The 23,699-nt window shown below is 42.2% G+C and overlaps 2 protein-coding genes across 4 annotated transcripts in view; one reads left to right on the top strand and one right to left on the bottom strand.

Annotated features, from left to right (window-relative positions):
- The window catches only part of eps8l1b (eps8 like 1b), a 19,710-nt gene extending 10,681 nt beyond the window's left edge, over window positions 1-9,029 (bottom strand). Inside the window, exons 1-2 of the mRNA XM_031560917.2 lie at window positions 8,205-9,029; window positions 6,956-7,023 (exon numbers count right to left, since the gene is read on the bottom strand). The gene's annotated coding sequence lies outside the window, so the exon portion shown is untranslated. The remainder of the gene's footprint in view (window positions 1-6,955; window positions 7,024-8,204) is intronic.
- Window positions 3,837-18,682, top strand: LOC105908563 (sodium-dependent neutral amino acid transporter B(0)AT2-like). 3 transcript variants are annotated; one of them, XM_031560915.2, is made up of 12 exons: window positions 3,837-4,046; window positions 9,042-9,268; window positions 9,907-10,064; window positions 10,381-10,501; window positions 12,916-13,094; window positions 13,530-13,640; window positions 15,091-15,332; window positions 15,438-15,591; window positions 15,793-15,994; window positions 16,183-16,342; window positions 16,786-16,948; window positions 17,102-18,682. In XM_031560915.2, the coding sequence occupies exons 2-12, from the start codon at window positions 9,055-9,057 to the stop codon at window positions 17,417-17,419; spliced, it is 2,022 nt and encodes a 673-aa protein (XP_031416775.1). In that variant the 5' UTR covers window positions 3,837-4,046; window positions 9,042-9,054; the 3' UTR covers window positions 17,420-18,682. The 3 variants fall into 3 exon arrangements, with proteins under 3 accessions (XP_031416775.1, XP_031416776.1, XP_031416774.1); XM_031560916.2 differs by lacking the exon at window positions 3,837-4,046 and adding an exon at window positions 5,529-5,886; XM_031560914.2 differs by lacking the exon at window positions 3,837-4,046 and adding an exon at window positions 5,531-5,901.
- The last annotated feature ends 5,017 nt before the right edge of the window (window positions 18,683-23,699 follow it).

The following is a 23,699-nucleotide window of genomic DNA, read 5'->3' as shown; positions in this document are numbered from 1 at the left end:
ATGTCATGTGAGAATTGTAACTTCTCATTATCCTTTCAGTTACTGTCCGATTTCATCAGAACATTATTTTAAGAACTTTGTAATTCACAAACTGAACATCAGAACATTATTTTAAGAACTTTGTAATTCACAAACTGATTCCACATGCAATGTAATATGTAGATGTAAACTACATACGTACATATGCACCTGCACATTTAGGAAAATACGCTTACAACATATCGCCACTAGAGGGCACTAGTGATAAGCTGTGACATTTGGAGTGACGCGGGAACAAACATGAAACAGGACTTGTATTAGCATTGAAGCTGTATAGACCCGCAAAGAGTTTCAAGCTGACATTCTGAATCTCAGTATTATAAATGTAAAAGTATGTTTCAAACCACTTAAGATGTATGCAAAGTATGCAAACACGGAGAGATGTAAGAGGGTCACGGCTACTCTCTAATACCACTGCAGCACAACTAGCACATCCAATTTGACACTGAACCAATAGCATCGCTTTCACAGACCAAATATTGTGGGGTGGATTCTTCTAAGCAATTACATTTTAAATGAAAATATGAAGCAGATGTGTGGTCACAAGACTAGAGAATGGCCACTTACTGCAGAAACTTCCAAACAGACAGCTCAATAGTCCGTTGTGATTTTTTTTATGAAAACATCTTGTTGGAAACCTATCCTGATTGCTTACAGCAGAAGGAAACTTAATTGAAACTATATATAAGTTATGTTATATATAACTTGTTTTCTATTTAATTTGTATTATCTATTGTGTTTAATTTAATATTTCATTACATTTCCCCATTAACACATAATACACACAATAATGCTGTTAGCATAGGACGGTAGTAACTATTGTAGCAGATAAAGGTAGTAACCATAGGTGCTTCATATTCTCTTTTTTAAAATAGTGTTACATTTTACAAAAGGTAATTTAGATATGTTAACCCTAATAGTCATACTACAACAATGCATGACAACTAACGTCGCTGATCCTGGGTGAACTGAGCTGCCTTCCAAGCATTTTTTGTGGTGTAATCTTGAGTGGCCTTGTCATGGCAAAAAAAAATCAACATTCACGTTCTCATTTGAACTGTGATCCATTCAAACTTATTTTCATGTTCACCTTTTTTAGTTCCTCAGCATACCCATATATGCCAATGTAACGATGGTCAAGCAACGGGGAGACGGAGGCGAATCTGTTGAACTTTCTTTTATTTTCCTTTAGAAAATAAATCAAAACATTGCCATCAGGCTTTGGTGTGAACGTACAGCATCCGATCAAAAGCATAGGCTTCTCTGCTGATTACTTCAGTAATAGAAAATATGTACAAAACTTTTAACTTCCCATACACAGTGGAATGGGCATAACTGTAGCCTAAGTGCACAGAGTTACAGCACTTCATTCAAACCTATTTACATTATGGAGCCACATACCTTTAGAAAATAAATCAAAACATTGCCATCAGGCTTTGGTGTGAACGTACAGCATCTGCACAAGCAAAATATAAAGCGTTACATATAGGCAACATCTACGTCAATATCCTATTGTACACTATCAGCGCTTGCTAGCCAGCAATGCGCCAGACAGAATGTCTGAACACATGGAACGATAGCTAATTAACGTTCGGTTAAACTAGCTAACATTCGCTGTCATAATAATAATAATACTTCATACTTAATACTTAATACGTAATAATACTTTCAATGCATGTTTAACTAAACAGTTAAATCCCTGCATGTTATATTGAACAGTACATTTAAAGCATGTACGTGGCTAGCGGAGTTTACAGCTAGTCGGGAACATATCAGGTACAGTGCTTTGTACAGTCAACCTACCCGATCAAAAGCATAGGCTTCTCTGATCGGGTAGGGAGACAGCACTGGACTACACGCATCAGATCTGCAGTACACCATATGGCCAAAGGTGGCTCCCATTCACACTTTTTAAACAAGGCAGTTTAATTTTGGCGAAAATCATATAAAACCATACACTACATTTTTAACTCTGTTACACCAAATGAATTTGCACATCCAAATGAAGAGACGAAAATGCTCAGAGTTACCATGGTGACTTACTGAAAAAGCAATGCAGTATGCAAATAACTGGAGCTTGAACACAAATATAATCTACTGTCATGATCTATGTTGTATGTTTGTGGATAATATTGACAAAATAAACACAAGAATTTACAAATGATTTTCCTGTCCAGCATGCCCATTTATGACTTGTTTTGAAAAATGAATTTTCATATCCAAATGAAGAGACAAAATGTGACTGTTCATATCTTTGCTGACACGAAAGGGAAGACTCAAGTAAGTACTGGTAAGTAAAGTAAAGGGAACAGACATGGCGTGGAGTAGTTGTCTCCTAGTCATCCACTCAGGTTTGTATTAAATTGGGTCTATGTGTGTGTGTGTGTGTGTGTGTGTGTGTTGGATCCTATTTTTTTTAATTGTCTCTGTCTACCATTGGCTAGTGACAACTAACGTAGCTGATCCTGGGTGAACTGAGCCTTCCCAGCATTTTTTGTGGTGTAATCTTGAGTGGCCTTGTGATCCCAGCTGTGACCTCCAGCATCATGTCCACTGGGTGGTAATGAAGGTGATCACTCCAATCATACATTTCAGACTATGTCCCAAGTTCCATCTTTCTGTGTAGACAGGGCAGAGGGAACATTAACCTGGGCAGTTATAGGCCCAGATGTAATTTAGGCACTAGATGACGAGAGAACACATGTGTCTTGAGGCAACTTTTGAAATGTTGTTATTGGACTGCACTGAGCTGCCATTAACAAGCTGGCTTGCCTTTAGAAAAATTCAGAGATGAAAGAACAACTGATTTCACTTAGGACATCATAGTGCGTTCATGCGCAACTGGGACGTGGGAAAGCTCCGATCTCCGAGTGGGAGAATACACCTGAACGTCTGTCAAACTCGGAACATCTCACAAGGCTATTTTTTAGAGCTCCGTGAAGTAGATTTGACGTCGCTCTACATGGAAACGTTTGTGGTGAAAGATAAAATAATGTACTTGCTTTGCGCACATATAAGTAATTTCATTGTTTATTTATGAGTACTCATTTGCGCAGGTGATTGTGATGTTAAACGATACTTAGCAGTTTACGTTTGTGTAACTAAAGTAATGCTAACCTTCTGGCTAGCTAGTTAACGTTACCTGTCAATACCGTTGTCTGTTTGTTGTCATTCTGTGAACGCTCTCAATTCGGAAGTGTGACGTAGCCTATCGAAACGGGAACTTTCTCAAGTTTCCCAATAATTCCCAACTGCCTGAATTCTGAATATCTGCACGTTAACTTTTATAGATAGTAAATATTTATAGTTAAATAGTAGCCTAGTAATTACAGTTGAATAAGTGCTTTTATTTCTACTTGTTTCATTCTTTTTTTTAAGCAACAGCACCCCTCCTTGGGTGTTTTCTGTTGCAACTTCTACTACCACATCTGATGATTAAGCATAGAGATAAAAACAGAAGTAGCCTACTGTTTCAGTGAACAGACTCGTTTTTCCGAGAATCAAGCTATCGCAGATGACTGTAGGTTAGCCTACCAATGGCACCCTTCCGTTATTTTCTTCAAAATAACAGAGGAGTGAGACATTCTCCCTGGACAGTTTGCTACTATTCACCTTCTCCCTCAACCATGTCCCCTCGAATAAACCCTGCCTACTTGTTTGCAGGCGCCTACATTTCGTCCAATTGAACGATAATAAACATACCCTGATTGGATATGTAAACTTGGGGGCGGGAAAGTGGCAGTTAGGCCAATAGGCTGGGAGAGATCACGTACAACTATTTGATTGACACATCGGATATTCTCATGCTTCAACGTGGCATTGGAGAGAAGACACAACTTGTGATATTTTATGCGTAGAGGCTAAAACAAACAGGTTTAAGAAATAGTGGCGAGCTATACAGTTATTTATTTGTGGTTTGCCCTGCTGTCAGCAATTCAGCTAATCGCTGAAAAACTTTGTGCCCTTGAGAGGTCCTGCATTCCATTCCATCGCAAAGGTCGGGAAAGGTAACTTATATTATAATAGGCTATACGTTATCGGGATGTGTTTTGTCAACCCACAAATCTGTCACAGGTCACGTTAGCGTATTGCTCTGCTGAGTCGAATGGATGGATTGTCGTTTTAAACTCGTTCATTTATATCAGTGATGGCGAAATGGAGAATAGACTTTTTAGCCTTTTTTTTTTTACGGTAGACTATGGGCTACTCTAAACTTTTCCCCTCTCTGTTTCAATAACTGCTAACTTACACTTAAAGAGATCATCAACAGTCACCTAACAAAGGAGAACATTAGCCTTTGACAGCCAAATCAGGATAGTAGGCTTGTCGTAGAAACATGTGTGATTGTTGTATTCAACAACGTGTCATGAGCGCAATAATGTGCGCATGGCAAAGCTATCTCACACGCGCGTCATACAGTTGTTGCATCAGCATTGTTCTTTGGAAGCGGAATTATAGCTGGTATGAAACAGTTGGTATTTTTTCAGTCACTACCTGTCTCTGTCACACTGCCACATTCACTCTATCGGTTACATATCTAGAGGCTCTTGGCTTTGCTTTCTTGAAGTAGCCTATATGAGTCTACCGCATTTAAGAAATACCAGCCTAACCACACAAAACTGGTGATAAAGATGTAGCCACAGAGGGTTTAGGCAATTTGTTTGCCTCACTTTATTTTTGCTGGCTCTGGCTCTGGAATTTGATATATATATTTTTTCCTGCGCTTATAATTTTGTTATATATATATAACAAAAAAAAACGTTCAGAAAACATTTCCTTAATGTATGCCTATTCATTTCACAAAGGAACCTCCGCATTGAAGTGTGTAGCCTATGTAGTAGCCTACACTGACTCATGGCCTGATCAGTGAGCCCTCTATGTGCAGGGGAACGATATGACACCACAACTGAAGCATCCCAATGTTCTTTTTCATGTCATTGGACTTGGTTCAGGTTGATGCTCCACAGACGTTCTCTTGTCGCATGTTCGTCCGCTTCAGTAAGCATTCTCTGCACAAACCATCCAATCAGACAAACCCTAGCATAGGAAGATGTGTGTGAAGGGTCTGACTGAGCCGCAGTCTCAGACCAGGAGTTTTAGACCGACAGTTTCAGGTTAGTGGCCTATTGGACGCCTGTGCAATAGAACGTTGTGTTAAAGATAGAATCCGCTTTTCTGGCGAAAGGTTGTTGATATTTGAGACAACTAGAGGACTGCGATGAGCAATTAGCTGATTGTGGATAACCGTTTGCTTTGTAACTAAATAAAGCAAACAGACTACATATAGGCAAACAGCATTGAAAGATTCAGAAGTGTTTTAATACATGCACTGTTTTATTTTATATCACACAGTCAAACGATGAAAAGGCCGAAGACGATTTATTATTGGAGTTATTAGGCTAATTCAAACTGCTGCCAACACAGTTGATTGGCACTGGCCTGGCCTGTAGGGCTGAAACTGCGGTCTGCGCACAGCAGACAGAGTTGGGGTGGGGGATTTGACAGAGAAGGCGTGGGGGAGTTGACAGAGAAGGCGTGGCACGACACAAGCGGAAGCGCCGCCTTTACAAAAGTATTTTACCGCGTGTCCGTACCCGTCTACCGGGAAACAAAATAAATCAGCCATGAATTGAGGGGAGTCATGTGTATAATATTAACAAAACCGTATAGCCTTGCCTTACTTGTGAGGAAATCGTAGGTTGGTTATGTTTGTCCATTTGCTAGCGATTTAACATATTTTGAGCTAACAATAGAAGCTAATTGTTCGTTATCAGGCATCAGTTGTTTAAGCCCACGTGTGCTTTCCAGAAGACTCAGAAAAGGAAGAGCGGTAAATTCACCTGCGGAGTGAGTATAAAAAGTGTAAGTTTGGAAGGTGATCTTTAACATGATATCGGCTTGCTTAGTAATTTGAATCGGCGACAATTCCAGCGGTACACGGCTGGTGCAGTAGTGGTGTGGAAAAGCATCACTGACCAAGGTCTGTTTTCTCCCTGGTCGTTTTCTGCTTTATCTTTTTGTTAAATATTGAAATGTAGTGAAAACAACAAAAAGGAGGAACGGAAAACACCTCGAAACCAGAGATACAATGTGAAGTGTGATTATAGCGCAGCACACTGCTCCAGGAAATAAGTGTTTGACACTCCTACCTTTTGGATGAGCATAAATATAATTTAACAAAGCGCATATATTAGCATACATATCATTTAACAAAGCGCAAAGCGCTGTTAACTTGACACAGCAAGAGATTGCAATCAAGACTCTTTTCATTAGTGCTGCCTTGGTAGGGGATTGACTTATCTAGTGCTATTCGATCAATTGACAGCCATGGACAAAAGCATATGCTAAATACCATAACCAGTTTTTATCTTTTGTATCTCGAGTATAGCTGATATTATTTAAAATAAATAGTACATGCATGTTATAAAGACTTGAGGGCTATCTGTAGGTGTATTCTTATGGATATTGTTAAACACAAACTATGTGTTCATGTGTGTATTCTGTACATAAATAAAAATAGTTCGATTCCCTGTCGAAGCGTCCTTGAGCAAGACACTGAACCCCTAATTGCTCCTGATGTGCAGTGTGCCATCAGTGTAAATGTAAAAATGTAAAATGTATACATTGTAAGTCGCACATATGTAAGTCGCTTTGGATAAAAGCGTCTGCTAAATGACTAAATGTAGAATGTAAATGTAAAAATGACAAATGTATTACAGGGAAACAGTTTGCCAGTTGAATACAGTTCACATGTGAGCTGACTAACATTACTTGAATGAACAGCATAGCAAATTCAAAACTGATTTAGGCTTAAAACCATCTCCCTTTGCTGTCTTGAAGTTCAATTTCACCTCTATACACTTACATTACAGTATATCTGTTGTATACCGGGCTTTCTTAGTCCCAGTAAGCTTACCTATGGTCGTTGTCGCTGGGGTTTGTGGGTAGTGTAGTCCAGGAGTTAGATCAATGAGTGATGGAACTCTATATCGTGTCCAAAGATTTAATCAATTCATTAAATTAATTAAAATTAACAAAAAAAAAAGAACAACAAAATGAACAACAAACATTGTTGTTCAATATAATTTTATTTATTATAATGATAATATAGAGAGAAAAGTTTAAAAAAGAAGTAGGCTCAAGTTACAAAATGAGTTGCTTTGGTCTGATATTGCTGGCTGCTGGCTATGTAGGCTTGAGTAGCATCGCATACAATTTTATGATTTGCTGCGCCAACAGAGCAGAGCTAAAAGCACACTACTCTGAATGTGCAGGCTGTGCATCACAAGTTTGTCTAACTTTATCTTTGAGTTGCAGAGCTGATGAGCTATCAAACCACGTAGCCTATGTATGGGTTAATACATCATACACATCATTCACTATAAAAGCTAGGCACTAGAGCATTTATTTTAAAAACTTGTTGCAAAAATCATCCTCAATGGGATTGCATGTATTTTTATCTTACTGCTAAATACAACTGATGTTAATGATGCAGTTTTTACTTTATCATACAGATAGCCTGCTGATATTTACTGCACTGACTGAAATGTTGGTAAAGACTGAATTCTGAATGTCTCTAAGATTAATCGTTTGGCACTGCCGTCTGTGCCAGCACGGCAATCCAGACTGTTCTCATTTGTAGTTCCACGTTGGACTTTACCTTCAAGAAGCTTTTGAAGACCCAACTCTTCAGAGAGCACCTCCCTTCCTAACTGGCACCTTGACTAGTGCTTAACTTGCACGTCAGCAGTTACATTCCTGCACTTCTTTTTCTTTCTATGTCGTTTTTCTATCTCTTATGTAAAGTAGTATTCATTGTTACACCAGGTTTTTATTGCTCTTAGCTTGACTGTTCTCTCCCTTGTACGTCGCTTTGGACAAAATCGTCTGCTAAATGACTAAATGTAATTAATAGGCAAAGCCCACATTTTCATGATGACGTTTTTTTTTGCCATAAAAAGGGATGAACATTAAGAGAGAAAGATAAAAAAAAAAACTGTTTGCATGTAGAAAATAAGTTGCTGTGTCCGATACAGCTGGCTGCTATATGATATGTGACAGACAGAATTTGTATTTATTTATTAATTTTCAATGGGAAAATGAAGCAATTAAAAACGGCAATAAAAGAGCAGTGTACAAGCCAAGTACGCGGCATTAGGACTCACCTGGTGTCGACATCATGTCAAGTGTGGGTGGAGTTAAGGTGCCATGAAAACAGTAAAATAATAATAAAGTTTAAGATGTGATCACATAATCATGTTCTCTGATACGAGCTAATGTAACAGTGGAACCGAAGGTGTTTTCCCTCATCCGTTGCTTGTATTAGGCTTAGTTACGGCAGCAGGTTGTAAAAAATATTTCCTCTTTTGAAAAAGTTATGCTATGCACGACTTTGTTTATTATTCTTTCCAAGCATTTGTGCGTTCTTTATCTAGCTCCGCATTCTTTATTCTTCATCTAGCTCCGCTGAATGGTATGGAGACTGGCGGGTCACTTGTTTCAGAACAGAACAGAGGCTCTTTCATGAGGGGGCTGGGGCAAGTTTTGACCCTGCACAGAACTAATCATTAATTGGTCTTTTGCCGCCCTCTCTCTCTGTCTCTCGGTCACTGGCTTGTTCTGCCGGACATAAATATTGAACCTTCTTTCGTTTAGGCTGTACTCGACTTTTTGTTGATTTTGGCTGGAGGACAAACTACACTACTCATTCAACACCTCACCTAGGCTAGTTGCTAGGTTACAGTTTTGTAGCACCGAAGAATCTGTCTTGGCTCTGGAGTGATTTTGCATGTTTGTATTGTCTCATCAATTCCACTGTCAGTACCATGAAGACTGTACATTATAGATCTACTAGACAGTCATGTGTGGTATTGTACAAGATTTATCGTGAGCGTGATGTGAGGTAAACTGTACAGTGACTAGGTGTGTACAGTCTCATTATAATGTTTGTTTTTTCTTGTGACTGTAACTTGATGGATTTCTTGCTTGCCTCCCCCTTTCAGCTTGCAGGCTGTGATGGAGAAAGCGCCATTGCCTGGAGATGAGCAAGGCATAAGTGAGGGCCAACAGGCAGCCGGGGTGGATGGCGTTAATCCGGACGGTACAGACACGGTGACGGCTCGTGATGGGTGGGACAGTAAGCTGGAGTATGTGCTGGCCCAGGTGGGCTTCAGTGTCGGGCTGGGCAATGTGTGGAGGTTCCCATACCTCTGCCACCAAAACGGAGGAGGTGAGTGTGTGTGTGTGTGTGTGTGTGTGTGTGTGTGTGTTTGTCTGCTTTATCTGTGTGTGTGTGTGTGTGTGTGTGTGTGTGTGTGTGTGTGTGTGTGTGCTCAGTTGTAGAACCTGTATGGCTTCTTAATTTTGTGGTTGATGGATGATTTCTCTACTGGATATGAAAAAGCAAGCATGACTGAGGTGGGCTGTCTAACATCTTGAGGAGCATGCAGCATGAACTTTAAAGAGACTTTTCTGTGTCTATGTTGGGGATGTATGTTTGTGTTTAAGAACAGAAGGCTGGAGGTTTTAGCCTTTGTGTTGTGTCTGTGTTTGAATGTGACCATCACCTCAAGCTGCCACGTGCACTTCATGTAGGCTGCTACAGGCTTTCATCTGCATGGGAACAGTAATTAGAAGTTCCCTTTGAAAAAAGAAAAAATTAAGTTAAAGCATTAACTGAAGTGTAAACATTTATGATGAGCTAACACTCAAAGAAACCTGAGATAAATGGCATGGGAACGAGAAGAAAGACCGTGGCAACGTCAGCGGTAGTTTACTACCACCTGTGCTGCCATGGCGATAGAGACTGATCACCTGCAGTATGAGGTTCTGTAACACGGTGTCTTGTGTCCTCCCTCCTTCACTCAGGGGCTTTCCTGCTGCTGTACATCCTGCTGATGGTGGTGGTCGGGGTGCCCCTGTTCTTCCTGGAGCTTGCAGCTGGGCAGAGCATCCGGCAGGGCAGCATCGGTGTGTGGAAGCACATCTCCCCAAAACTCGCTGGGATTGGCTACTCCAGTTGCCTGGTAGGTGCAAACACGCCTGTCATCCTCTGATTGTCCAGTAGGAGCAGTAATCCCTTATGCTTATACCAACGTATCAATCTTCCTGTTGGTCCATTTGTGATTTGCTCAAAGATTTTTGGTTGGTGGATATGAGCTCCCTTACTAGTTTAAGGGCTTTATTTGAGTGTTAGTAGGAGGATATCGAGTTAGGGCTTGTGTGTATTTGTCAACAGGGCGTTGCTTGGTCATTGATTGCACTTCTGATATCATAAAGCGGTATAAAGTCAGTTATAAATAATACACAGAGGGCTTACTTCCTCATGTCTTTTGTCGTTAGGTGTGCTTCTTTGTGGCGCTGTACTATAATGTGATCATCGGCTGGAGTCTGTTCTACCTGGGGAACTCCTTCCAGAGTCCTCTGCCATGGGAACAGTGTCCGGTCAGCGCCAATGGCACAGGTAAACACACCAGACACACCCCAATGGCACAGGTAAACACACCAGGCACACACACCAGACACGCCCCAATGGCACAGGTAAACACACCAGGCACACACACCAGACACGCCCCAATGGCACAGGTAAACACACCAGACACACACACCAGACACAGGTAAACACACCAGACACACCCCAATGGCACAGGTAAACACACCAGACACGCCCCAATGGCACAGGTAAACACACCAGACACACCCCAATGGCACAGGTAAACACACCAGGCACACACACCAGACACAGGTAAACACACCAGACACGCCCCAATGGCACAGGTAAACACACCAGACACGCCCCAATGGCACAGGTAAACACACCACACACACCCCAATGGCACAGGTAAACACACCAGACACGCCCCAATGGCACAGGTAAACACACCAGACACACCCCAATGGCACAGGTAAACACTCCAGGCACACACACCAGACACAGGTAAACACACCAGACACACACACCAGACACAGGTAAACACACCAGGCACACACACCAGACACACCCCAATGGCACAGGTAAACACACCAGACACGCCCCAATGGCACAGGTAAACACACCAGGCACACACACCAGACACAGGTAAACACACCAGACACACACACCAGACACAGGTAAACACACCAGGCACACACACCAGACACACCCCAATGGCACAGGTAAACACACCAGACACGCCCCAATGGCACAGGTAAACACACCAGACACACACACCAGACACAGGTAAACACACCACACACACACCCCAATGGCACAGGTAAACACACCAGACACGCCCCAATGGCACAGGTAAACACACCACACACACCCCAATGGCACAGGTAAACACACCAGACACGCCCCAATGGCACAGGTAAACACACCAGGCACACACACCAGACACGCCCCACTGGCACAGGTAAACACACCAGGCACACACACCAGGGGTACGTTCGTCGTAGGATTGAAGCTAAGTTAATCAATTGGCCTTTTAGCCCGTTAAGATTAGCGAGCTGATTGAGAACAGCAAATATCGGTTCGTTAACGGCTGACCCGCATCCTAATCATGTGGTTAATTTCAAGCAGGCTAAAGTTATCATGGCATTTGCGCGTGCACGTCCTACTTCAAAAGGCAGGAAAGGTCGATCACCAAAACCATGATTTTCTAACGGTATAATGGTTCTAAACACAAAGAAAAGGGCTCTTTTTTTCTCCGCTGGCGAGTAGGAGATGAACATGAACGCTTATGAAGAATACAAGACCATAATCATGGCAAAATTCAACACCACCACCGTTGTGAGAGCAAGGTGTGTTGGGATATTTATAGCGTGATATCTATGTATGAATACCTGACGGCAAGTGTCAGCTGGTACAGAGGTTTCCTCTACCGGTTTGAGTCTGCATGGTTGCTAGTTCAAATCCCCTCACCTCCTTCCTCGATGTAGTTTTACATTTCCTTGGAAGTCGCTTTGAATAAAAGCGTCTCTTGAATGACTGAATGTATTAATAACAAATGCAATAAATTGAAGCAGTGAAAATAAATTGTCTGTATTTCTCTCTATTCTTATCATGAGTCCACCGTAATCATTTTCTACAATAATGATATGCTATGGTGTACTAATAACACTCATATAATTATGAGTGCTTTGTTCTCCGCATCACCGACACTACAAAAATGTACCACTCGCAAAAAAGCGCAAGACAGTCAATGTGGTGTTTGCAATAAATGACTCGAGAAGGTCTTGTAAATTAATGATTCCTTGTCGGCTGAATCGGTAGCGCTCATACAAGAATAATGGATCTTGGCGATCGCAAAGAACTCTCTCCCTCCGCTAAACTAACTCTAATATCAGTCCTTGGTCAATGGGATCCCTCCTTTTTCCGGGGGTGTGGCAAGCTTATCTAGCTACACTTAAGTTAGCCTGCCCTGGAGCAGGTTAGTGCTAATCGATATGTAACTATGGTGATTTATCAAAAGTTGCTTCCACGAACCAAAAAGAGGGGCGTTTTTTATCTTGGCCTGAAAATTAGCTCGCTAAACCGTTTAGCGAGCTACGACGAATACCCCCCAGACACACCCCAATGGCACAGGTAAACACACCACACACACCCCAATGGCACAGGTAAACACACCGACCCTTTACAGCAGACACACCTACCCTTTACAGCAGTGCTGTTTCTCCTCTCTACATGTCGCCCTGCTAAGAGGGAAATGTGACTCTGCAGTAGCAACACAGGCCCAACATCCACACACCTACAAGTACAGGCCTGCATACTGCCATGGGAGTAATACTTGTAATGCTTGTAATACTTATTTTGCTTATTTTGTAATCTCTGTGCACTTTTGTCTTCCCTCCTCCTCCTCCTCCATCTCTCCCTCTTCTGCTCTTCCTCCCTGTCAGTGCTGAAAGAGTGTGCTGCTGGCACGCCCACCACATATTTTTGGTTCAGGAATGCCTTGGACATTACAGACTCTATCGATGAGACGGGCGAGTTAAACCTCACCATGACGGGCTGCCTGTTTGCCGCCTGGGCAATTGTCTGCCTTGGCATGTTCAAGGGCATCAAGTCCTCTGGAAAGGTGATCTACCCTCTTTGTTCTGCAGATCCCTACTTTAGCACTAGGGTCCCCCATCAACCACGGAAGATTTCTACCCAGCAACTCATTTTCTGAAGTGCTGTCCTTGCAAAGAGGAGGCTTTCCTCAGTTACTGTATTTGAGTGGCTTGGCCTTCCACTGACCACAAGTCAGCTGAGTGGAAGAAAAACTGCACGGATGTGCACCACAAAGAGCGTTCCAAGATCATTATTTTAAAGAGCCATTGAAATAAATGATGAGAAAGTATGTGCTATTGGCAGTGGTTCTTCATGTCTTGTAGATGAACCGAGGTAAAGTTCACTGCAATATTTTAGGACACATTTTATTCACACTCTTCCTCTCTTTCTCTCTCTCCTCTCTCTTTCTTTCTCTCTCTCTCTCTCTCTCTCTCTCTCCCCCCTCCCCTCCCCCTCTCAGGTGATGTACTTCTCCTCTGTGTTCCCATATGTTGTGTTGCTGTGTTTCCTCATCCGTGGCTTGCTGCTGGATGGAGCAGTGGATGGCCTCAAGTATATGCTTTACCCAGAGGTACTACCTGTGTGCACACTCACACTTACAGACATACAGACACGGAACTTGTAGGGATGGATTTTTTCAACTTAGTAGAGATTCACTTCTCCCTAACACAATGAAAACATGTTCATTTTTGACATACCGAGGCTTTATTCTGCCTTCTCTCTTTGTTGGCAAATACTTAGACATGCATCCTAGACATGCATCCTAGCTAATTTCCATACTTAAGTGTCCACAAGCATTAATGAATGGTTATTTTCGGGTTAACCGCACAAAGACAAAAAATCCTGAAATGGTCTCATAAATTGAATACCAATTCAAGTTTTCTGTGGTTGGTGCAGATGTTTGTGATCGACATAAATTATTCTGATAACTTCAAGCTTTGTCATTTGTAGAATTCACCTTGTGAACTCCCATCAACAAAACTGCTGACATTGATAAAAGCTAGGTAGCTTGATAACTGATGTCATATGACAATACATTTGGTGCCACTGTGATTTTCTGCAAGTTTCCGGCCTGGGGCACAAAACTACATGGTGAATATCCTGGGCCGTGGTGGCATTTGTTTATTTAATTTTGTATCTCTCCTGCACAACCATATACCATCAATTAGTCCATATAAGTCTCCTGCACAACCATATACCACCATAAGTCCAGTAACTTCTAGTATTGCTGCTCTAACCATCATGAGATTAAATATACTCGTGTCAAACTTTGTGATACAATGTCATGATGTAATGCCATGTTATGAATGGATGAATAGACCTGCTGAAAGGGTCAGGCCATGATTTATTTTCCTTCATCACATTACAGGGGGGAAATATGATCTGAGAAAACAGAACTGGCCCCTCTAGGTTTCTGTAGTAATGGAGACTTATTATGGTTTGCCATAATTCAACGTCATGTGATGGTACATTTCATATGAAGATACATTTCACCCACAAGGTGGGAATAGTTGCACAACTTTTGTTGACTTAACTTGATCTCAGCAATGTTAATGTACTACTCAGGCATATCAGTTGGTGAGGTGAACTTTTTTTTGGATAAAGTCAAATGCACTGACAAATTTACTTAAATAGTAAATATCTTTACAGTACTGCATTTTCTCCTTCATAAATATTGTTACGTATATGAATGTTTTACTCTTTTTTTTTTTTTTTTTGTCCATGTTTTATGTATGTAAAGTAGAATGTAAAAGACTGTAGATATAGTACATGATCATGAGGCCAATGTATGCACTAACTTCAACACGACACTTTGGGAGTTAATATTGTTTTCTTTGAATATCCTACAATAAAGTCGGATGAGTGTTTATTATAATAGTCTAGTCCATTGTTTATATTCTGTTGTCTTATGTCAGTTTTTACTTTTATGTGCTCAGTCTCCCTTCATCTCCCTATATCAGGTTTTGGTTTAGTAATTCGTTTTAAAGTCACCTCTCTGGTTCTCTCTGGTTTTCTCTCAGCTCTCCATCTGGAAGGATGTGCAGGTGTGGCGGCAGGCGGCCACCCAGGTGTTCTTTGCGCTGGGCCTGGGCTTCGGCTCGGTCATCGCCTACTCCTCCTACAACCCCCGGCACAACAACTGCCACCGCGACGCCATCATGGTGGCCTCCGTCAACTTCATGACTTCTGTGCTGGCTTCACTGGTCGTCTTCACCGTACTCGGCTTCAGGGCCAAGAAAATGGCAATAAACTGCGTCAAACAGTGAGTGTGTGCGTGTGGGTGTGTGCGCGCGCGCACCAGCTTGTGTTTACATTCTGGGAGAGTGATGACTTTGCATTCTTATATTGGTGTTCTCTTGTCATACAGGAATCTGCAGCTTCTGGCTGGTGTGGACCTGGTTTCAGGTCATGAGATATTTAATGTCACTGAGCCTGAGGTCTACAATAAGTGGCTCCAGTCGTATGGCCCCCAGCTGCCAATCAATCTGACCAACTGCACCATGGAGAGAGAGATGGGCAAGGTTGAGACTTCTTATTCAGTTTAACCTCACCTTCTCTAATGGTGGACTGATCCTTTCTTTCTCTATCTCTGGCTAGCTACTCAACTGTCTCTCTCACACACACACACACACACACACACACACACACACACACACACACACATATACAGTATATATACTTTTGTTGTTGATTCAGCTAACTCTCTCTGCGTTGTTCCCTAGGGGGTTGAGGGTACTGGGCTGGCCTTCATAGCGTTCACGGAGGCCATGAGTCTGTTTCCAGCCAGCCCCTTCTGGTCAGCACTCTTCTTCCTCATGCTCCTCAATCTGGGCCTCAGCACCATGTTCGGCACCATGGAGGGAATCCTCACCCCACTGTATGACAACTTTACCACCTTGCGTAAACGCAAGACAGCCTTCACAGGTACAACCCCCCCCCCCCAAACACATACACAGACACCCCTCCACTTTGATTGGACATGTGCCCAGATCGCTAAGACTTGATATACTTGCTGCGGTAGCAGAGTAAAAAAAAAAGAAACACGGAAAACATTCAGACCCACACACACACCAGCAAACAAGTTTTTTGTGATTGTGTTTTGTCTTGGCCAGTGTTCGCCTGCACATTGGGCTTCCTTATTGGCCTGTTGTTCACGCAGCGGTGTGGGAACTACTTTGTGGCGATGTTTGACGACTACTCCGCCACCCTGCCGCTCATCATCGTTGTGGTGTTCGAGACCATAAGTGTGGCCTGGGTGTACGGGGCGGACCGGTGAGAGAACACACACACACACGCGCGCACACAAATTATCACAAAGAATCACACTGCTCTAAAACAGGATTAACCAGTATAACTAACTTCTAAGGAATCACAGAGATCAGATTACTCAGTATATTTCATTTTCTTTTTTGTTTGTGTGATTTTACACAACCAAAGTTAAAACATGTGAAATGAGATGCAAGTTAAAATGCTGTTGAGGTTACACAATACACTATACAATTATTGTGCAAGTTGGGGTTGCTTTATCCAACACGTTCATAAACTATGGCAGGATGTAGACACTAAAACATATTTACATACTTTACACATTTTTAAATGAATGACATTTGACATCACTCTTTCTGTTAAAGGAAAGCTTATTGAATTAGAATGTAAAGAGCTGCCTTGACAACCGTACCGATGTTCATCACTATGGACTGTGTCCCCCTCGGCAGGTTTCTGGACGACATTGAGAAGATGCTTCACTGGCGCCCCCCGGTGGTGTACAAGTACCTGTGGAAGTATGTGTGTCTCTTTGCCATGGTTGGGCTGCTCAGTGCCAGCATCATACGGATGATCTTAACGCGGCCCACCTACAAAGCCTACCAACAGGACATTGTAAGCGAACTTTAACCAGTCTCAAGAAAAAGTCAGTTTAATTGTCAAAGATCCTTTTACTGCTACCTGTCAATGATTCTCTCTCTCTCTCTCTCTCTCTCTCTCTCTCTCTCTCTCTCTCTCTCTCTCTCTCTCTCTCTCTCTCTCTCTCAGGCATCTGAGATTAGTCTGGAATATCCTGACTGGGCTCTGAGTGTTCTCTCCCTTCTCATTGTGATTGCCACTCTACCTGTTCCCGTTTGCTTCCTCTACCACACCCTCCGCCAACACCTCAGCCAATCGTCTGGAGGAGACGGGCCGTCCCACGGCCTGGAGAATGGCCATTACAGGCAGTGCAGCACAACGGACCCGGATACCATGGCAACGGACACACAATTGATGAACGCAGTTGGATCTCACTTGCCATTGGCTGAGGAGAACCTAGGGCTCCTCTCAGAGTCAGAAGGGGTGGCCGAGTCAACGGGGCTGTGAGCGACAGCAAATAATTATTTTCTGAGAGAGAAGTGAATGCACAAAAAGGTCCATGACAACTTCTGTGTGAGCATATAAGAATGATAAAAAGAGTACATACTAGATGATTTAGGGGACCCTTAAACGACTGTGTCCGTCTTTTGAATCATTGGGCAATTCATTATACAGCCTCTTAAAGGTGGCATACTCTTGGTGCAAAAACTGGATGGTTATGTTTCATATGCTGCAGTTCTATGGGACTTTCTGCTGCACGTGTGAAACACTCCGTCATCTAAAACAGAACGGAGATGGTGCCTTTCCACCCACATTGGCATGTCTCTGACCCCCACATTGGCATGTCTCTGACCCCCACATTGGCATGTCTCTGACCCCCACATTGGCATGTCTCTGACCGCCCCGTGGACCACGTCTCACTGTTGCCCTGTTGAGGGCCCAGACACTTGAATCTCACAACACATCTTGGTTTTATGTGTTACCCCAACATTTTCCCAGAGCTGCCACATTTGTTATGGGAGAAACTGGATCCAGGTCTCTTTTTGTTTTTCTGATGGTTTTGCTGTTGCTTCAGTGCAGCATCTGAGAGTTGAGCTCTGGCCATCCCCACCCCCCTCCATGGTGGCACTGCAGGACTCCATCAGTGGGACAGAGATCTGGTTCTGTTTTTCTCTCGATTTGATGGCCAAAATCAGTCAGTGTCTTCCACATTTACAAAAAAAAATGTTTTTGAATTCCTAGAATATTTTTAGGTTTAAAATATTGTGAAAATGCGTAAATGACTACGTATTTTTATATATATTTTTTTAAATCATTGAGAACAAATTTGTCGATCTGACACGAGTGCAGGAAAAAAAAAAAAAAAAATTTTTTAACGTGGTCCTATGCAGAACAAGCAGTACTATGAGCCATTACTGTCAAACTCTTGAGTCATCACAGCCATTTTTCCTGTTTGAGTAGAACACAACTGCCATTTATTTAAACTGCCTTTACATGTGTGACACATTGTTCACAACTCAGATGATTTTATAGACCTTTTTTACATGTTGTAATTGTTTCTAAATGTATTTGATTGCATATTTCTAGTGGCGATCTAAGGGTTAAAAGCCTACCGGGTCAAAATACCAAGTGCTGAAAGAACGAACAGAAAGGAGCGTACTGAACCCTACTGGACTGAAAGGGGTGTTGTCTTAGCCTGAAAATGTGTTGATGTAATGTGGCTGAATTGAATCTACAAGAATGTACATTATACATGTTTTCTGGCCTTGATTCAGTAAGTCTCATTTTAAATTATTTTTTTAAAACTAAGTTAAAAAGAGGCTAAAGTTGCCTTTGTAACATTTGTTGTTTTCAAATGCTATTCATGGGATCATGCATTGAGGACATGTACATATGTAAGTCTTCATATTTTGATAATTCATATGGATTTTTTTATTGTATGCATTTGAATCTTGCCAGACATGCTGTGCCATACCATACATTGGTTTTATGTGTCAAGCCATACATTGGTCCTAGGTGCCAAGCCATACATTTGTCCTATGTGCCAAGCCATAAATTGGTCCTTTTATCTCTGCATTGTTTCACAGTTGAGGGAACGTAATCAGCAGTTTTTATCATTTGATTCTTATCCTACTTTTTTCTATTGTTGCGCATTGGTTACTTTATTGAGTTTACAATCCCCCTTGAAGCTGCGATTGAGGAAGCCATTGTAAGGAAGAAGCTAGTACGTGGAACTGGGAGTTGAAGCGAGGGAACAGGGTTGGCAAGCACACACAAGACCAGTGGAGATGGGTATTAGAGGCTTTGTAGCTAAATCAACCACAATGCTTATGTTGGATTTTGGTTTTCAAGGACGGTAACTCAGAGAAGCTTCAAAGGAGTTGTCTGTGGTTGCTGAAAAAAGCGAGCCAGTGGTTATGGCTGAGGCGCTCACAGACTACAGGGGGGCATTGTGAATTCATCTGTATTACATGAAGCCTGTCGTCGCAAGATGTTTGGGTGCCTAAGGTGACCGGGGTTCGTACCCCATTTTATTCCCTTGCCTTAATCCGGGTTCGTAATCCTGGGGGACGCTCCCACCCCCAACCCTTACCCTTACCCTTACCCTGGGTTGGTACTCCAGAGGCGGTTACCAGCCCACTCCCACCCCTTACTCCAGATATCCTGTGCCATGTCATAGTATAATGAGATTGATGTTTAGATAATTAGGCTGTGCATCGTTCAGATTAACATATGCATGTGAAATCTTTTTGGGGGTGTATCTTGTTCCTGGTATTGACATGTGTCCAAACACATCATGAGTATTGAGTGGGACAGACACAACTGTTGAGCCTTCTGGAGGTGTTCTGGGCCTAATTAAACCGAACATTGACAAAGGAAGGTGTCCACTTAACAACCCCAGTGAAATACTCACAAAGGCATCATTTTTGTTGTTAAGTATCGGTATGTTGTTGTAGTGCACCCTGTTGTTATAATACTTTGTCTAGGTTGTTGGGTATGAGTACTTGAATGTGACCAGAAGAGGTTTGGCCACTGAGAGAAGTCCCCAAACAATACAAGAGGAATTTAACATCTTTTCCTGTGTAGAACTAAAAGAAAACATTAAATACATTGATTTTGCATCACCAATATTTCCTGGTTTATTGTGTTCTTTGTGGCTTGTCTGGGTCATTTCTTTGTTCTTCTAACTTGAGACAGGAGAGGTACCCATGATCTCAACTCCCCGCTGGTGTGAAAGGAATATCTTGGTTGTTCAGGGGATGCTAAACATCGTACTGTGGACTGTTTGTTGTTGAAATGGTTTCCTATGGTGTCTTTTGGAACTAGACACCATAGATACTGTAAACGTAGCCTGCCAGAGGTTACTCTAGGTTATGACACTAAATACATTCTATGTCACTGTCAGTACTGTAGTGTAGACATCATTTCACCACCATGTTACTCTTTACACTCTCCCAGTACAGTTTGAGTTGTGCAGCCATATATTTTAGTCCTCTCCTCAGCATGCAGATCAGCTCATCTCACCCCTTTGAACCCAGCATAAGGGCCCCTGCTTAATCCATGTGTTTATTTCTGTACGAAACAGGGTTGTTTGGAGGTGATGTATAATAACCTCACTACTCCTGAAGCCCTTGTGCCTTCATCGGATCTGTATATGATTTTTACCTACAATAAATTGGCTAAGAGGACAGTCTGGAAAGTGAATGTGCGTGAGTTGGAGGTTGGCTTGGAACATGCTCTGTGGGACTGAGTGTCTGGGGACTGCTGTCGTCTTGGTTGCGGTCCCCAGCCTGGGAATAAGGGATGCATGAGATTCAAACAGACAGAAAGGACAGAGGGTTATCGCTCTCCTACACACCTGAACAACAGCAGGGCAAGCTCAGGTGAAGGTAAGGGAACTTTGAGGGACCTTTGACCTTTACAGAAACAACATATATGTTGCCTTTACATGGCCATTTGTATGTATGTTTATGCATACCAAGACTATTTTAGTTATACCTCTTGCTATAGTTCAATTGTGTGTGCATATGCACTTGACGATGTATTGAGGTTGTGCCTAATTAAGACGACTACACTTACAATGGAAATATGAAAACAAGTCACAAGACTATTACAAGTCTTTATTTCTTAGATCTAATGGGGTCTACCTTTGTCTGATATATAGATGATTTGATATGCATTGGGAACAGTAGAAGGACTATACACTTCCGTAAAGCTTTCCTAGGTCAATCAGTCACACCTTAAATATGTTCAATGAGTGTGTTTAAGTGCAATACATTTCGTATAATGGCACATTATCTTACATTATCTTTAAACCCCTTGATTTATTAACGGTGCATTTCCCTTTGATGTATGTCTAATCCGCTGTCCATAAATAGTGTGAATTGATTACAATATTTGTTTTAGTGTGGTTGGAAATTCAGATCTAGGCTAGGGTACATTATGGCCATAAGGCATGCATGCATGCTGAGAGTTTCTTGACCACTAGAGGATATTATTTATATACTTTTTGCTTTGTGCTTCTTGGTAAGACTGGTTTTTGCATTTCTTCTTAACACATATATGGTATTTCTCAAGACAGGCATTTCATTTTGGTGTGTGAGTTTGTGTTTTGGTGAAGTCTGTTGACTGGTGTGTTTTCTGTCTGCCCAGTATGCTTCCTGTGAGCCTGTTGGTGCTGGCTGCTGTGTGTATGACTGGAACACTGGGTCAGCTTCATGACCAGAACCCTGACCTGTCAGTGAAACCAGAAGCCAAACCACCTCCTCCAGACTCTCTCCACCCAGGTTATGGACAGGGTGAGACAGCCGGAGCTCTATAGCAGCAGTGTGAAGCCACACGCAAACACACAAACAAAAAAGAAAATGAAATATACTGAGTAATCTGATCTCTGTGATTCCTTAGAATAGTTAGTTATACTGGTTAATCCTGTTTTAGAGCAGTGTGATTCTTACATAATTTGTGTGTGTGTGTGTGAGAACAGCCACCCATGCAGCTAAAGACAACAACAAACTGGGCGTGTTCATTGCGGCTGCTCTGGGAACAGTAGCTCTGATGGGAGTGGTCTATTGTATCTACAGTCAGTTCTACACCAAACATCCCTACCTTCATACTGAGCTACAAGAGGACCCAGGTACACACTCTCACACACCTAACACCTAATGTTCGTGTCTAGATAAAGGAAAACACTGCTAAACATGGACTGATGTCCTCTCAGTAAACTGAAAACTATTTAAATTAGACACATCTATCACCATCTTTACTTATCACGCGACCTTCAGAATGACACGCCCCTGAAACAAAGGCGTTTTGGCATATTCCAAGCTATTACGAGGCCATTTTGGCAACAAAAGTTCCTTGTATGAAGAATTCTGTATGTGAATGTAAATGTAGAATGCATAACCAGCATTTGCCTATTTTTTTCACCATACTGTATTCCTCTGGAAAAGAAACCCATTGAGCAACCAAATAAATTACACATAAATTATGTGCACCCTAATCATCAAATTGAATTCATTAAAAGTGTGGAGATCATTGGGAAAGGAGAACATTTAACAAAAAATTATTGCATTGTTGTGAATGCATACCTGTGATACAACGATGTGACACGGTATCACTTAAGCACAACTTACAGTGCATGTCACCATTACAACACCGATTATGGATATGCACTACTGTCACATGTGTTTTTACTCTTGTAGTACTTCATTGGGCTCGCATATGTTCCACTGATGATTCGTTCTCCTTCGTTCTCTCTTCCTCTTCATCACTCTCTTGCTCTGTTGCTTCCCTTCAGATGCGACCCTTGACCTGCGAGAGCCCTACTCCTCCTCTGTCTTCCCTGGCTGTGTGAGCCACATGGAGAGAGGCCTCGGCAGAGGAGGGGGGAGCTGGAGAGAAAGGGGAAGAGGAAGGGAAAGAGGGAGGGAGGGCTACGGTGCCCTATCTGACACCCCCTCCATCATCACGCTCCCACCGGCTCTCTCTCCTCCTCCATCAACCTCCACTTTCTCCTCGCTCTCCCTCTCTCCCCCTTCCCCGTTGAAGACCATCTCAGCACAGGACCTAGAGAAGAGCTTCCTCTGAGTCATCAGAGCTGTAGCCATCAGTAGAGCTGTCATACACGACCTGTCAGTTACTTATTTCAACCAGCAAGATTTGGTGATAAATACCAGCTCTTAAGGAGAAGCACTTACTCAGCTTAACTACAACTTTAAGTGCTGTTGCTAACACTAATGTTGACTGTACAGAAGTAACATACTGACTTAGCAATTGCAGTGCCTTGCTGATTAGGCCTATCACCAGATACAGCAAATAGTGATTAAGTGGAGTTGTGTAGTGTTTGCATTATATTCTGTTGTGGTGTTGTTGTCCACTTCACAGAACATCCCCTTCTTTTTTGGTCAGCAACAATGTCAGCTGACCACCAGATGGCGATGTGATGTTGCTGTGAATTTAGGAGATGAACACGGAACGAGTAAGATGTATAAAGGAGTGTTTGCCGTTCAGTAGTTTGTGGCAATGCATATTTTCACAAATAAATGTAGACTTTGTTACCCACAGCTATGCCATCAGTCTGTCTTTTGTGATTGTATGTTATGTTAAAAAAATAATTTAAGAAAAAAATATGTAAAGTGTGTTCTCGTCTGACTAAGTTAAAATGTAGACATGCAGTTCTTGTACTTGCACTAGCAGGACCTGCACTCTCAGCATATTAATGTGTCCGTTATTTTTCTCTTCAAAGTTTTTTGGGACCTAGTGCACCCCTTGAAGTATCCTCAGCGCG

Source organism: Clupea harengus, chromosome 23, assembly GCF_900700415.2.
Source record: "Clupea harengus chromosome 23, Ch_v2.0.2, whole genome shotgun sequence".
Lineage (NCBI taxonomy): Eukaryota > Metazoa > Chordata > Actinopteri > Clupeiformes > Clupeidae > Clupea > Clupea harengus.
Note: the sequence above shows the minus strand (reverse complement) of the source record. Positions and strands in the feature narration are given on the sequence as shown.